A 17,228-nucleotide genomic window follows, 5' to 3' on the forward strand; every position below is an offset into this window, starting at 1 on the left:
ACTGCAGCAACAGAATACATCACATCACAACATCACAACGTAAACTCATTTCAGTGTTGACACATTGCCTTTCCTTTCTCTTTCCGTGTACTGTGCATGCTGGGATTCCATAGAAACTGGATGGGAGGGTTTTAAAACTGCCCACTGTTATTACCAGGTATAAAAAAGCTGTTATAGTGTATTCAAAAGCAGGTGCACTGAGGACCAGTGGTTTCTGTGTACTTAGCCAGCCAGCACCAAGAGGCATCTATATGCAGCTGTTCTGTACAGCTGTCCCAATCGGAAATAGTAGGTTGATTTGGTAAACTGTCAGAAACTCTCAAGTTGATTGAAGGTGTGCTCCAGACAAGGTGTGCTGTGTATATACTGTGTACGGGACATTAGGAGCTAGCCAAGCATACAGGCGCACCACATAAATCTCATTAATAGCTGGAACTTGGAGGGATGCTGAGTGTTAGAAAGTTTATTTTGTTGCAGTTTTAATGATCCTGCTGTCGTGGTAAGCTGTGTTTTTTTTTTTTTTTAGTGTTGCAAAACCTGTTCCTTTCTAATATTCAGAATCCATGTGCCTTTTTATTTTTTTTTATTTGAGATGTTTCCAGGAGGTCTTGGCCTTGTAGAATAATTTTACAGCATGCCTGCAGAATGCGTAAGGTTTCGCGTGCAAATCTGTGATCGGAGTTGAGTGAAAACATTGAGAAGTTAGATTTAAGTTGTTAAGACCTTTCAAAAGTGTACAAAATGTTCTCTTGCACATAAACCACAGCACTGATTGAACTGCAGTGTGGACAAGATGTCTGGGAGAGGAATGAGACTGGTATCCAGACACAGCCCAGAACAGACAGAGAAGTGTTTCAAATCACACCCTCTTTGAAGCTGAACAAAACCTTTTTGTGGAATCAAAGGCTGAGATTGCAATGTTCGAGTTATCACTCTCTCCCCAGACTCCAATGCATGTTTTTTCTGTTTTGTTTTGTTTTGTTCTATGCATATAAGGGCAAAATAACCCTAACCCTAACCCTTTTCTGTTTCAATTGTGCACTTACACATATCATGCAACATGATTTACACATTAAGTACATTGTAACTCTCCCTTTTGATGACCAGATTCAAAACCGTGGGGTTGATCAGTGAAAATGCTCAAAATGATAAAAGGAATATGTGTGCAACACTTGTGCGGAACAAAAGTATCATCCTGAATATATCAGGTTCCACTCCGGAATCTTCAGCTTTCTGAACAACACTGACAACGGTGCAAGAAAAACAAAGACCGCAGCCATCTGTGTGACTGCGAGAGTGTATCCATGACTGGAACTGGGCTGCAGCCCTTCCAGTGTCAATACCTGGAGGAGTCTTCCTGTTCCCACTGTCTCTCAAGGATTCGCACTCCATCCTGCAGTTTTGTGTGATGCAGTGGTGGGGATGTGGATTTTGAATGATCCTACCCTGTGGATAGATACTGTAAGTCACTTGCTTTACCCAAACACTCTCTCTCCTTCACCAGGCCAGTTTCCAGGCTGGTAATTCCTCACCTTTGTGTGTTTCCTGGGCATCTGTAAACTTTATTTTTTAAATGCATTTACAAGCTGTGTGGTTCTGTGCTGCCATCCTGACCACAGAGAAGAACACGGCTTGTGTGCCTGTAAATACTGAAATAGCATACTCCAGGCAGCAGCGTAAACAAGCCTGTTCCCACAAGCCTTTGAAAGCCTGCCAAAATCATCTGTTGTGAATGATGTTTGTGGTCTCGGGAGTAACAAAGGATGTGGTCTGTTTCAGCTGGGGCTTTCTAGATGTACCGTGTATGTGGATTCTTGAGTTCCAACAACTGAATAATTGCATAGGTTATACAACAGGGAAGGAATCCATTTAAAGCAAATGCTAGGAATTGAGTTACTTTTGAATTACATCTTGTACTGAATCTCCCCCTAGCAGCTGGGGAGTCAATAATACTGACATCAGCTTAAGACACGTGCTTACCTCTGTGCTACAGATCTTGAAATGACATTTGTCTTTGAACTGCATGGTTTGCATGGGGAGCCACTATAAGAGAATGGCATCTCAGCCTATTGAATTACATGGAAATGCAAGGACTTGATGTGACTGCAAACCATACGGTTCAAAGACACATGTCTTCCCATTCAACTGAAGAGCCAGCTCTGTGTTTGAGACAAATGTCTTTCCATTCAACTGATGAGCCAGCTCTGTGTTTGAGACAAATGTCTTTCCATTCAACTGATGAGCCAGCTCTGTGTTTGAGACAAATGTCTTTCCATTCAACTGATGAGCCAGCTCTGTGCTCCAGAGGCAAGTACAGGTCCTGTGCTGATGTCAGTATTACTAACTCATCAGCTGCTAGGAGGAGATTCATTATAATCTGTATACAGTGAAGTTCAGCCCTGGTGGAACTTTGCTCACTAAATAAATCTATATGGTAATGTTATATGGTAATGACTGCACAACTGGAACATCCTTTCCCACAGTAAACCCAGGCTGATGCAGAGAGGTGCCAGTTGGAATGCATGAGGCTTGCTTCTCTCTGCCTACCTGTTTCTGAAGAAGACTCTTTTGTGATTTGATGTGTTTCAGGTCACTTCCTGGGAAACTACACCGTGCTGGACATCCTGAGGCAGGAGGGCTATGAGGTGGAGCACACGCCCTCTGGACAGCCAATCACAGAGTGAGTCTTTACTGCGCCTAGCCAGGGTCCGTAATGCACCAACAGCAGTTATCTGCTAGATTGATTGCAGCCTCCCGAACAGACTTATACCTGGTTCATGAGTGACGAGTTATACTAATAAGTCATCAATGTGTCCAGTGAGAGGCATCCGTTCGAAATGTTGTTGAAAGAGCAGCGTGAGTTTAACTGTTGGGTAATCTGAAAGCAAAGTCATATTCTTCAAGTCTAAAATAAGATCAAATAAACAGCAATCTGGAGGCGGGGGAGGTCGGGGGGGGGGGGCAGTGAAAACAAGCAATGCAGGGAGGTTGGGCGCCCCAGACTCCTTGATTTCCATTGATGAAAAGGACTGACTTCTCACTGTGTGCTGCTGTTTGCCTCTGTTCTTATCCACTTGGCAACTGTGAGAGACAAAGACACTCCACTCCACTGCCCTGAGGGAGTGAGTGAGTGAGTGAGTGAGTGAGTGAGTGAGTGAGTGAGTGAGTGAGTGAGTGAGTGTTTTTTTAAATGCTGAGCCCTGCAGTGTATGGAAGATGCTCAGCTGGATAGAAAGCCTCTCGTTGCTGAATGCAGCCCGTCTGTAAAAGTCTGTCTGAGCATACAGTATATTGTCTGTTTTCGACCAGGTAGTCTTTAAATCTGAGAAAAACACTATTCATTTTAGCTGATTTTGTGATTTCCGTTTAATCCTAATGACCCCATGGCTCCATTATTAGATTGAAATAACTTTGAAACGCTAACATCCTGGCCCAGAAATAGAGGCAGAGATTCAAAGGTAAAAGGTTCACTTCGTTTATTGCCGACCCAGTCAGCCCCCAGCTGTTCTGTCTTAAAAGTGCAGCTAGAATAATACCCCCCCCCCCCCCCCCCGTCACTGATCCTGTTCTGAAGACTCATGCAGGGTAAGCACTCCCAGGTGTGGATCGGTCCAGCCAGGAGGAATTACAGCTTCAACAGGCACAATTATAATAGCAAAAAATAACAATTCATTACAGACACAACCAGTTCTGGTTTAGGGCTCTGGGATTGTAGCCTGACAGCTGTGTGATCCGGTCAGAATTGGAATATTGGAATACTGGAATTGGAATATTGGAATACTGGAATTGGAATATTGGAATACTGGAATATTGCACGTTTCCCAAAGAAAAGACACAAACTAACAAATATGTATGGAAACATTCTGGCAGTTACAGCAAACAAAGTTTACAAATGATAGTCCTGGTCTATACAAGATTAACGAGTTTCGGTGTCTTTGTTACACCTGCCATCACCGCAGTCTCTCATGGGGACTTTAGCAAAAGGATGCAATGAAATACAGGGACATTTTTACCAGGTTTTACTTACTTTGTGGGTGTAACCTCACCACTAAATCATTATCACATATTTATTGAACTCTGCTGTAAAAAGTTCAAGAACAGTTCTTACTTTGTAAAACTATTTATTATATATATATATATATATATATATATATATATATATATATATATATATATATATACCCTTTCTACCTCTGCTATACAATACTTATCTATAATGAAGAATCTTCTGCACTACAGCATCGTATGGTCACTGTTTTCTACAAAAAAGGCTGATCAGATCAGATATCCATACAATTTCAGCAAAGCTAAACAGACTGCAAAGAGATTTCAAATATTTTACCAGGATTAACCTTTCGAGGTAACATCATCTGGTTTACGACGGTGTCCTGTTTGTTTAGCTGTGCTGAAATAAATGTGCTAGCCATTCCGTGCATGTGGTTCTTTGGTCCAGAAGGAGGTCCTGTGAGCTAAACCTGAACAAACAAAAAAATAAAAGTGATGAAAAGTTGAAACATCGAAATATCTGGCTAGTGGTGAAGCATTCTCCAGTCCACAGGAGGGGCTGGCAATAACTGACATCAAAGTGTGACTGCTGAGGCGTGTGTAAAACCTGGGGCCCCATATGTGATGTCCCTTCAGAAGTATGCACAGCCCCCCAGAGCACAGAGTTCACTGTGCAGCCTGTCTGAACCCCAGTACTGGAGGTGAACCCCAAGACGACTGCCCTGGTAAAGGCAGAGACTGACACAGTAACAGAACAGAGCTGTGAACACAGAAAAGGAAGCCTGGGACTTACAGAACCAGAACAATTTCTTTACCTTTCCTTTCCTTTGGAATACAGCACCTGTTACACCATCTAACAACCCATATACTGTAGGAATGATGGGGTCTGTCTCTAGCAATAATCGCAACAGTGCATCGTAATACTGCTGTCCTTCAGCTCTGCATTATTAATAGTTGGTGTTTTCCCCCTCAAGCAGTAATTTATTTACTTTGCTAACGTCGCTACAGCCATGCACAGCAACTTTTACTACAGATCTGTTCCTCTAGCCGGTTGCATCTGAGAGTTTGACCTGTCTGTATTTAAGATGTCAGAGAGCGGAGAAGGGTAACTCCGAGGAGCCCTCAGCTCCCCTGCCCTCCAGACATTTCCTGTATCGGTTTCATCCAGGCAGGGGGACAGTTGCTGGATCCGGGCTCAGAGACATCATGCAGGGGGGTTTGGGGATGAGGCTTGAAGAGTTACGAGCTGGTTTATTTCATACTGGTACCGCATACTTGTATGCTCAGTTGTTTATTTTAAATAGATTTCGCCAGCAAAACACAATGGAGATTCAATATCTCACTTCAGTGTCTCCCCCAAAGATGACGTAGCAAAACAGCAAGCCGCTTGCGCACAACTGCAAGACCACGTACATACTTCGAACCCCAGACATGCAGAGAAAGAGAAGCCAGCACAATTGAAAGCAGGTGCACGGTTGCTATTTATTTCATGTTTTGTATAACTTCAGCTGCAAGTATAAAGCACATACACATTGACAGAATATGGTCGCTAAATGTTTCAGGAGGGCCAGATCTCTGCTGCGAGGAGTCAACAGTGGGCTCCTGAGGGCCACACTGGCACAATACTGCATGAGGAGTCCCTAACGGGACGCTGAGGGGTATAGATCCAGAAAACAGTCGCGTCACTGGCCTTTTCGGAGGGGTCAGACTAAGGAAAGAACATAGCATGAGAATAACTCATTGGTATCGCCATCAGAGACCCTTCTGTTCAATACCTGCCCACTAAAAGAAGTTACTGGCACCATAAAGCACCTTTTGGATACAGTTTTTGGCACAGGGGTTTGATAGCTCTCTGTCTCAATATTCAGCTCACGCAAGCACTGAATTGCTGGCTTATGCAGCAGGCAGGCAGAAGATTAATGTCTCCAGCGCTGTGGTATCAGTTCCCTCCACGGAATCTACCCCTGTGCTATACCTGCCCTGTGGATACTGGGGTCTGCAGTGCTCTAGTGCCTTCCTAATGCTAGATTCCAGTCTGTATCTGCTCTTCCAGCACTGACAGTTAAACAGTGCATTGCATTTCCTGACAGTTTCAAGGTATTACGTTCTCCTTATGCAGTGCCTGCTGTGCTCAGTAGACAGATAGCTTCTGTGCTCCCTGCTCCCAGTCCCTTATTTTTTACAAGCTCAAAGAGTACTAGTGCTCTGTCTTCTGTTCTCTGGCTAGTCGGATGTGTGGATATATTTCACTGGCGGTCTCTTAACACATGTTCTGAAGAAACACACCAGAATATAAAAATGCAATATTTATTATTTTAAAGAGAACAGAACATTCCCCTCCTTTTCTTTTTAAATAAAAGGAGTAAGAGGAGAAAGCGGGCTCGCAGAGTGATTTATATGTGTGTATAAGGTGTCAGTGATGAAAAATTGCAGTTTAAGTGAAGGTGACATACAGAACCATGCGAGGGAGACTGAAAACCGCAATCCAGCCGAACTTTACCCCCTTTCGAATCCGTCTCTTCAGGGATATCAGTAAACCTGGAGCCAGATAATTAGAAAGGAGCGGAGTGTTTAAAGTAAAGGGCTCTGGAAAACAGCTGACCCTTCAGTCCTCTGATCCAGCTGCGGAACGTTTAGTCTCAGCCCCAGAGGCAAAGAACTGTCTTTAAGAAACTGCAGAGAGAAAGAGCAATCACCCTTCCTTTCACTACAGAAAATCTATTATAGTGACTTTTTTTCTTCTTTTTTTCGAAGGCATGGGGGATAGGGGGCAGGGTTGCCATGCGTTTATGGTATTTGGAAAGGTATTTTGGAATCTGATCAGTGCAGCGGTTGTAAAACAGTTGTACATTTTTGTACTTTATTTTTATGATCTATTTTTTATCAATGTATTGATAATTAAACATGGCATTTGAACATAAATATAATGTTGATAGTTCAAATAAGTAAATTCATAAATATTACCACAATGATCTTTTTTAATTTTTTATTTTTTATTAAAGTCAAGATTTTCAATCAGACTCTTGTTGCTGTAATAGTAAAGCACCTGAAGACACTTACATGTCATAATGTTTATAGACATCACTTGGCTCATTGCTGGCATTAAAATAAGTAGGAAAACTTCATTATATCACCACAGTTCAGAAAACAAATGTCCAGCACAGTTGTGAGAATCATATTTACAGTCTTCCACTGACACTGTAGTTCAGTCTACAAATGAAGGTGTTTTGAAAAGACCTGTTTATCTTATTGCTGGCATTACAATAACAATAAAAAATCTGAAACAGTTTAGTAACAGTCCAGCAATGTCATGTGAGAGTAATCCTATTCACAACGCTCCACAAATGAAGTTTAGTGTTTTACAGGCATTACAAAAACCAGGATAACATATGAAACACTTTGATAAAAAAGACACGTTGACTGACTCGTTGCTACACATGTTTGCTGATGTGTATCACCCGGTTGTAAATTATATAGCACCCCTATTAATGTAAACGCAGAATGTAATGAATCCTCCCAATTGTTTCTTTGCTAATTCTGCCTTGTTAGTTGCAAAAATCTAGGTGTGGTGTGTCTCCAGACAGAATGTCTTTCTGAAACAAACGGTGTGTAGTGCAGTGACTACATCCCTTACACAGTAAAGTGATCCATTTCCTTTAGGGAATGCATAGCTAGAAAATAGCTTTGAGCTTGTGTCTTCATCGTCAGATAATATAATTGAATTAAGAAAAGGTAATGGTTTAACATTGCTAATTATAGTTTTATTAAATACAGGTAGAGTGGAAAGAAATTAACTAAACAATAATTAAACACGCAATTCATTTAGTTTACTTACTTCGGGAAAGCCCCGCCTTGGGTCTAAGTTTTTCAGCAGAAGAATGCAGTGCTTTGCCATTTTTTGTTGCAGTCTTTTTTGCTTTCTTGTTCTCTGCGTGTTTACAACTGGCAATATGATCTTTAATGGTATTGACTTGACAAAATGTGTAGAATAGTATCCTACCGTCCTCATATAGATAATCAGGAAATGTTTTAGCTCTTGTCTTTTGCTGAAACATTGCTTTTTTTTCTTCTTCGTTGGTGCAGCTGCCATGTTGAGTTTCAGCAGAGACAGGTGAGTGAAGTCACATGATGAATGAAGTCAGCTTGGCTGGGTGTAGTGCAAAAAACAAAACACAGAACACTGGAGATGCAACGAGAAAAAGACAATTCCATTCCCAAAATGCCAATTCCGCTCCCAATGCCTAATTCCGCGATTCCGCGGTCGCGGAAAACCAGTAGCCCGGCTATATTACCTACACAGAATATCACAGCTCTAGCAGCATCTTGTTTCTGGTTAGAGCCGAGCTTGGGTTTATAATGTTTGAAATCTTCTTATCACATATTCTCAAATACTGCGTTTTGTAACCATGTTCAGAAGGAGCTGTGTTAAGGAGCTCTCACCCGAGTTCAGGTGATGCTCTTCAGTTCAGGTTGCCTGCCATAGATGTATGTTTAATATCAGACAGATCAGCCAAGTGCCCCTCTGTTGTAAAAGCAGCATCATCTCGTGATCTGTGATCATGGCATCTTCATGGGATCTCTTACCCTGGCTTTCAGCTTTCTTCCTGAAGTTTGGTTCACTTCTGCTTCACCTGTGTATACACCCTCATTTTCATTTTGATTATTGGGTTCTGTAACAGGGACAACGTTCAGTCACTGGCTTCTCGGATGCATACGTGCATCAAAGAGACAGAGCTCCACCCATGATGCACTGCCAGCATGCTAGGGACAGGAATCACCACAAAAAAAGTAGCGATTGTGTTGGTGGGACCTCTCTGTTTTTCATGCAAAAAGAACACGGTAATGTTGCAGAAACTGATTTTTTCCACCCCAAACCATTAGGAAGTTTTCCAGCCTTAAAAGAAAAAAAAGCAGCAACATCTTAACAGCCAAGATCATATAAAGCTTTCTCGGAGTGTGAGCGGGGTGTTGGAGAGGACAGAAAGGAACGCTTGGCAGTCAGGCAGTAACCCAACACCTGACTCACACACTCAGAGCAAAATACAAAGTAGAGCCTAACATTTTATAACACTGTCAGCTATATTTAAGATAGTCACGCAGCTTGGCACCACCCGGTCAGTGCATTGCTAACTGAACTACGGATACCTCAAAGCACGGCTCAAAACAGGAAGATAAGTCTAAGATGCTGTTCATTAATCACATTAACAATATATATCACAATGATAGTATATTAATCAAATTCTCAGCACATGTTTCTAATTATATGCCCTTCAGTCACTGCGTGCATTATTGTACAACGGTGCGTTTCCTATCTATGTATCTATATGCTTTTTCCAAGTTTTGACAGGTCAAAAGATGTACACGTTAAGTACATTGTAACTATGCATAATAACATTGTAATGATGTGTAAGCACACATGTATTTACTAAGTACCTACTATGTAAATACACAGTAAATAGAAACACTTAATGTAAAGTGTTACCCAATTTGCTTACAGGCATTCTTTTGGTTTTTACATGGTTGTGGTGCTCTACAGCAGGGTTTCCCAGCCCTGGTCCTGGGGACCCCTGTCTCTGCTGGCTTTCATTCCAGCTGAGCTCTCAATTACTTAATCAAACCCTTAATTGAACTAATAATGTGCTTAATTAGACCTCCGACTGTTCAAAAGCTGAAAACAATTAAAAAGATCGGATTAAGTTAATGACTAGTTCAAATAAGGGTTCAATTGAAAATGAAAACCAGCAGACACAGGGGTCCCCAGGACCAGGCTTGGGAAACCCTGGTCTAAAGAATCGAGGCTGTAAAGATATCGGGAGTTCGCACTAAAGACAGTAGTGTTGTTGGTGAGAATGTTTTAAGAATCCTACATTTTTCTTGAGGCATTGAAGTTATCAGCTGCTCCCTTAATCCAAAGCTCTTTATTTCAGTGGTCTAGCTCTGTGGCCTATGCTGTTGGTATTCCAGAAGCTGACACAAATTACATCAGTTTTCTCTGGCTTGCAGGTGTTTATAAGCTTTGTAAACACTTATTAGTGGTATTTCAGTGGCACTCAAAACAATGGACTCGCAGAATCGTGAATTATGCATCTAAGCTTCCCAAACATACTGAATCCAGCTGCACCTGCCTGATCCACACCAGCTAAGCGACCAGTCTGTAGCGCCAAACATGGAGCCCTCCTCAGCGACCCCGTCCACAGCCCTTACACCAGCCTGCATCCTGCCGGGTCTCAAAGGGCTGTTTTCCAGCAATTTAGAGAAACAAAAATGCAAAAGAAAATGGATTTCCTGTTGCATTATCTCCAAGTTCATATCTGTGGAAACCAGCCAGACCAAGAGATCCAAGGACAGTCCCCCTGGCAGGCAGGGTTCGTTCTGCAAACCCAGAGAGAGAGAAGAATACAACGGCACAGCCTGCAGGCGGGGCAGGAGAGCTGCAAGGCCGCCTGTCCATTTCACACTTTGATGAAGACAGATCGAAACTGGCTTGCTCAAAAGCAACAAGGCAGATTTGCTATTAGTGTTTGAATGTTTCATTTCTGTTACTGTTACTTCACTTTAACAATATAGTTTTCTTTTACCAGTGCTAGACTTTTTTTATGGAAAGTGACCAAGTTTTCATACTTGAAATTGGTTAGTAGATTAACACACCCCTAGTCACCCAAACCTTTGAACTGTTTCTCTGTATTGATATGAGTCAGGGACCTGTCTTCATGACTTTTCTATTGATCATGTACTACTAACACTGAATTCAACTATATATATATATATGTTTCCACTGAGGTCACGAGTTTGTAAGTTAAAAAAACAAAAATCCTGATATTCAATCCACAGACCATCTCCAACAGTTTCAATTCCTGTCTCACAAAGTCACGTGAACGTACTCTATTGAATAAGTCAATCCATTTCTTCTGCATTTGTGTTTGTGCCACTGGATCCCAGCATTAGACCCCAGCACCTTCAGGGTTAAATTAGTGTGCAAGGGAAAAAAAATTGGCAAAGCAACATCAACAGCCCATTCCTCTCATATCTTCAGAAGAAGTGCAAACTCCCAGAATAATTGCATGGCTGTGTGATTGTTGGCAGAGGCTGAGCATGTGGATGTTTGAAACAATCAGCCAGTCCCGAGACCACCAGCAGCAGCGTGTTGTCATGCTTTCACACTGGGGCGGATTAAAGGAGAGGGCTGTGCGCACTTCCTGAAGCAAGCTGAAGGAATTACAGCGAAGCCTGCAGGGCCTGAACACCACTGCAATCGCACAAGATCACAACCAGCAGGGGGCAGCACAGCAAACAAGGAAACAGATAAAGATAGAGGATGTTATATTCCCAACTATAACCGATAGATTAAGGGTGTTGGGTTTATTGTTAAACGTTTGCAGCTGATATAGGAGAGCTAGGGGTGTCCAAAGATGGCTCTTCCATGCCAAGTCTTTGTTCCAACCCTGTTCTAAATTGTTTAATCGAACCAGTTAAACATCCATTCAGACCCTGAAGTAGTTAATAATATCATTGTACCTGTTAAACCTGGACTGGAATTACCCTCCAGGACCGGGATCGTTAGACACCCCTGATATACACAGAAACATGTATACATGTGTAACAGAGTGGAGTCCGGGCGTGAACCAGTGACCCTGTGCACCCCAAAATAAGCGTCTTAACCGCCAATGAAAAGACTCAACTGCATCCGTGGTTTTAGAGCTTTTAACCTCATCTCATCTCACCAACGGGACAGAATCTGTAACGGCAGTGTATCACACAACACTGCCTGTTACACATGCATGTGTTTGTGTATGTGTGTGTATATATATATATAATGATGTTGTAGCACGCAGGTTACATCTGATGAAGGCTGAACTGTGTAAGAACGTTGGGAGCTGTATTGTATGGTAACACTTGCGTGATTGCTTCAGCTCTTTCTTCTCCTTTTCTTCCTGTGATGCAGGAAGCCCTACCCATCTGCAGGCAGCCCCTCAGAGACAGAGCTGCCCCCCCTGAGGCACCCCTTGGGGACGGGCTTCCCTGATGCAACACACCCTGAAGAGGAGCTCCTGACACCCCACCTGCTGCTCCCAGACAGCCTGAGCCAGCTGGAGGAGTTCGGGAGGCAGAAGAAGCGCCCCAAAAAACAGCAGCGGCAGCAGGGCAGGCAGCGGCAGTTCAACGACCTGTGGGTGCGCATGGAGGACAGGTCAGTGCCAGCCTGTCTCTGAATGACCACACACCAGACCTGGCTCCATTATAATTACACAGCCTCTCTCTTAATGACCATACACCAGACCTGGGTCCATTATAATTACACAGCCTCTCTCTTAATGACCATACACCAGACCTGGGTCCATTATAATTACACAGCCTCTCTCTGAATGACCATACACCAGACCTGGGTCCATTATAATTACACAGCCTCTCTCTTAATGATGTACACATCAGACCTGGGTCCATTATAATTACACAGCCTCTCTCTTAATGACCATACACCAGACCTGGGTCCATTATAATTACACAGCCTCTCTCTTAATGACCATACACCAGACCTGGGTCCATTATAATTACACAGCCTCCCTCTGAATGACCACACACCAGACCTGGGTCCATTATAATTACACAGCCTCTCTCTTAATGACCATACACCAGACCTGGGTCCATTATAATTACACAGCCTCTCTCTTAATGACTACACACCAGACCTGGGTCCATTATAATTACACAGCCTCTCTTTTAATGACTACACATCAGACCTGGGTCCATTATAATTACACAGCCTCTCTCTGAATGACCATACACGAGACCTGAGTCCATTATAATTACACAGCCTCTCTCTGAATGACCACACACCAGACCTGGGTCCATTATAATTACACAGCCTCTCTCTTAATGATGTATGCATTGAACCCGGTCCACTTGATCTGGAGCTCTCCTGGTCTCTGTTCCACCTGAACCAGTTTAACAATAAAACTTTGAAGTAATTGGCTGCAAATTCATAATGAATTGCGACTGAATGCTGCAGGAATAACACCTGAATATCTGAGTTCTGGAGTAATTCATTTTGAATTCAGCCCTGTTAATTCATGTGGAGTTAACATTACCTGTACTCATTCCATGTTCCTTTCTAACACATTCCTGCATGAATGCATGCCTTAGACATGTGACCACCACCATGATCAACAGCACTTTGAAAATATCCTCCACAGCCCTGTGTTTTGGAATATTATTGTATTATTTTAGGGGTGACTCAAATGTTTTCTTAATTGAAAGAAACTTTGAGACCAGATTCAGACTGGCTTGTAATTATTTTATAATGTCACGTGTTGTTGACACGATGGTGAGGATGGAGGGTGCAGTAACTTTCCTCACCAGCTGAGGGGGACAGAGAGCTGCTATCTTAATTCATACCCTGTAATTTAAACAGTAACATTTTACACCCATTTTAAGTCAAGTACACTGGGACACTGTAACAAATAATAATTTACCAAAAACCGATTGGACGTCCAAACCAGCTGAAATAGTTGATAGAAGAACACAGCTGATCATAACCGGCTTGCATCCTAATTCCACTGTCAATGGAAATGCATAATTTACTTCTTTTATTATATATATATATATATATATATATATATATATATATATATATATATATATATATATTTATTTATTTTTTTTTTAACATTTTTCAGCACAATACAGCTACCAAACATCCGAACCACCAAGGGCTACATCACAGTGGAGCCTCCTTTAACATCGCAGGAGCAGCAAAGACGAACGGAAGCCCACAATCTGCACCCCCCAGGATGGGACGCCACCTCACCCTCGTCCCCCGCCCCCCCTGTCATCCCCCCCCAGGTTGCTGTGGTCTGCCTGCTCGCTGTGCTCCTGCCCCGGCTGCTGCAGCCCTCCTGACCAGCAGAGAGAACCTCAACCTCGCAACGGAGAGCAACTCAAAAAGACTGAGAAACTCACTGTACTTGGCTACTCTGTCAAGCAGGGACTTTTTTGTAAAAATGTATTTGTTCATACAAGATAATGTATATTTATTCACCCTTAAAAAGAAAGTTTATTTTGTTGTGTTTGTGTTTTGATCCAAAAAAAAAAAATAAAGCAGACCTTGTACCGGCACTAAAGTTAGTAATTTCTAATGAAGCAGCAGAGTGTTCTACAAGCTGGAGGTTCTGCTTAGCTTCATAGCCTGACTCAAAAGATACATTATTAGCAATTAGTGTTTCGATCAGTGGTTCTGTGCAAATCATTAAAAAGAAACAACATCTATTTTGTATTCACCTGGTTGTTCTTCATCTCTCTCTCTGTGATTCTATTACAGAACCTTGATTCCTACGGTGCAAATGGCCCCCTGCAATACCATAACATCCCAATTTCATTTATACAGCATCCTTCATGTGCACGCATCCCAGAGAAATAAACAGCAAGCCAAAAAAGCTGCAAACTGAAAGCCCTTGCATACTCAAAGCCCTCACACACTGAAGCCCTCGCACACTGAAGCCCTCGCACAGAAAGCCCTCATACACTGAAAGCCCTTGTACACTGAAGCCCTCGCACACTGAAAGCCCTTGTACACTGAAAGCCCTTGTACACTGAAAGCCCTCGCACACTGAAGCCCTCGCACACGGAAGCCCTCGTACATTGAAAGCCCTCGCACACTCAAAGCCCTCGCACACGGAAGCCCTCGTACATTGAAAGCCCTCGCACACTCAAAGCCCTCACACACTGAAGCCCTCACACACTGAAGCCCTCGCACACTGAAGCCCTCACGCACTGAAGCCCTCACACAGTGAAGCCCTCGTACACTGAAGCCCTCGTACATCGAAAGCCCTCGCACACTCAAAGCCCTCGTACACTGAAGCCCTCGCACACTCAAAGCCCTCACACACTGGAGCCCTCGCACACTGAAGCCCTCACACACTGAAGCCCTCACACACTCAAAGCCCTCGCACACTGAAGCCCTCACACACTGAAGCCCTCGCACAAGACAAGAACGTGGAAATCTGGAGGACAAAATATTATTATTATTATTTATTTCTTAGCAGACACCCTTATCCAGGGCGACTTACAATTGTTACAAGATCTCACATTATACATTATATAAAATAACATCAGTACTGTGACATCATTAACAGAAAATAATGACATAAGAAACAGCCTTAATCACCAATTCATTAAGGTGTCACAAACAAAAATAAATCAAAAGCAACAAATCTATACATTTCAATGCATTACCCTTTGAATAGATGTACAGCGGTTGTACATACGATTGTTAGAACAGCTCACTGTGCCCTCTAGTGGTGCAGAGAAGGATTGCATACATTTTACATATGACAGAGCAGGGAGTATTAAAAGTGTATACCCCGAATGTTTGAAAATATTTGCACACTCTTTAAGTGAAAATGGCATCCAGTTTAATATTTTTTAAAGGCTGTTTTTCTTGTATTTAATGGATAGCTTGCATTAAAAAAAGTTAAATATACAGTTTCTTAGGACATTTGCAACTGTACACATTTGAAGTGGCATTTCCCTTTTTACAATATCTGATTTTGAAGCTGAAGTATTGCCACAGGTACTATTTTACACCTGTGAAATGCAGTCGTTTCTTAAAGCAGCGATAACCGAGCCTTTAAAAATCGATTTCATTATTTAAAAATATATATATACTGCTATTCCTAATGACAATATACAAGTAAAAGCAAAGGTAAGGGGGCCAGTGATAATGTTGCTCGAGACCACATTCAAAGTTCAAACGACACCAGCCTGTTTCTGATGTTGTCATGTTGTATTTGTTCAGTCTGAGCGCCGTGCAATTGCACATAATTCCACGTCAGTTGCAGTTTGTGCAAAATTGCTGCCAACAGTTAACCAATTTAAAGTACTCTTATGGGAATATTGTAACACCTAGTAAAAACAATCATTTGAGCAATTAGGGGCAGAAAATGTTCAAATAGCTTCAGTGGAAGTAATTACACTTTCTTCCACTTGGATTTCTGAGTATAAGGCATGCATGCAGAGCCACAGAAACCCAGGGTACTTCTGTTTTCACATCTCTTTGAGAAGTGCACCGTGTGATTAGAGCATGCATTCCGAGTGAAGGAGTGACTTGGAATGTATTCTGGTCTGCATGAATTCCAATATATAAGAAAACAAATAAAACCTATTGCCTTATAAACAAGGTCATGTAACCCTCCCTGCCAGCGATATGGAAGGTGATGATAGCCATTTCTGTTGTGCAAAAAAAAAAATGAAAAGGTTGGGGAGGTTCTGAAGATATAACCTCTATTAACCTGCCCTAAACAATTAGAGGCAAGGACTTCCCTAAATCTAGACTCTGATATAAAGTGTCATCACATTATAAGGACGAGGGATTCTCGAGATATAGCTAAACACAATGTCATTGTGCCAGCCCCTCAGTGGAAACCACACCCTCGTTCCGCCACTAGGTCCTTTCCTTTTATGGGAACTAGCCTTGACTGGACACAAAGAGGTCTCTGCAATGATAGGTGACTGCTGGCAGTGGTATCCCATGATGCTCTTGTATTGCTGAGTGCCTGGGTGCTCATTGGATGACTCCAATGGAAACCTTGAATCTCCTCACAACTCTCTTTGTCTCTCTGTTAATGATCTCCTTGCAGCCAGGTATCTCTGCTGATTCTGAGCTAATGGTGCATGTAACTATGAGTACACACCAGCCATAGCCTGGGCCAAAGCTGCTGCTTCATGGAGAGGTACTAAAGTGTTCTGAAGCCCCAGCAATTACAGAGACAATAGCGTATACTGGCTAGAGGCGGTGCGATGGTGAGCCGTGTCAACGCTTTCAGCAATTCATCTCCAGCGGGGTTGATACCACTCTTGAAGCAACAGAAGAGAGAAGCTGACATCAGCCCTTCTGCATCCTCATGCATCGCCCCACACCCTTTCTTAGTCTAAGAGTGGACAGCGTGCTATTTGGGTTCTACATAAAAGAGCCACTGAATATACAGCATTAGCATTTTCACTTCATGTTTAAAAGGCAATCAATGGGTCCCCTTGTGGCTTGCCCAGGTTTTATAGGACCGTGGAACAGCGTTTCATTTTTTTTTATGTAATGTAATGTATGCCTTTGTATATGCAGTGCTTTTGATTACAGAAATGCAGAACACATCCCTCCCTCCTCTCTCGCTGGATGGCAGCAATGTGTTTCATGGCTCCCGCTAGTGGACACAGTGAGATTGTCTGGGGGTCTC

The 17,228-nt window shown here is 42.6% G+C and overlaps 1 protein-coding gene across 1 annotated transcript in view; it reads left to right on the forward strand.

Annotated features, from left to right (window-relative positions):
• The window catches only part of LOC117402001 (metalloprotease TIKI2-like), a 70,849-nt gene extending 56,592 nt beyond the window's left edge, over nucleotides 1-14,257 (forward strand). The window contains exons 5-7 of the mRNA XM_059031452.1: nucleotides 2,590-2,680; nucleotides 11,948-12,193; nucleotides 13,680-14,257. Of these exons, the coding sequence (XP_058887435.1) occupies nucleotides 2,590-2,680; nucleotides 11,948-12,193; nucleotides 13,680-13,902 (560 nt within the window). The 3' untranslated portion in view covers nucleotides 13,903-14,257. The remainder of the gene's footprint in view (nucleotides 1-2,589; nucleotides 2,681-11,947; nucleotides 12,194-13,679) is intronic.
• The last annotated feature ends 2,971 nt before the right edge of the window (nucleotides 14,258-17,228 follow it).

The sequence above is a fragment of the Acipenser ruthenus genome, chromosome 10 (genome assembly GCF_902713425.1).
Source record: "Acipenser ruthenus chromosome 10, fAciRut3.2 maternal haplotype, whole genome shotgun sequence".
Taxonomy (NCBI): Eukaryota; Metazoa; Chordata; class Actinopteri; order Acipenseriformes; family Acipenseridae; genus Acipenser; species Acipenser ruthenus.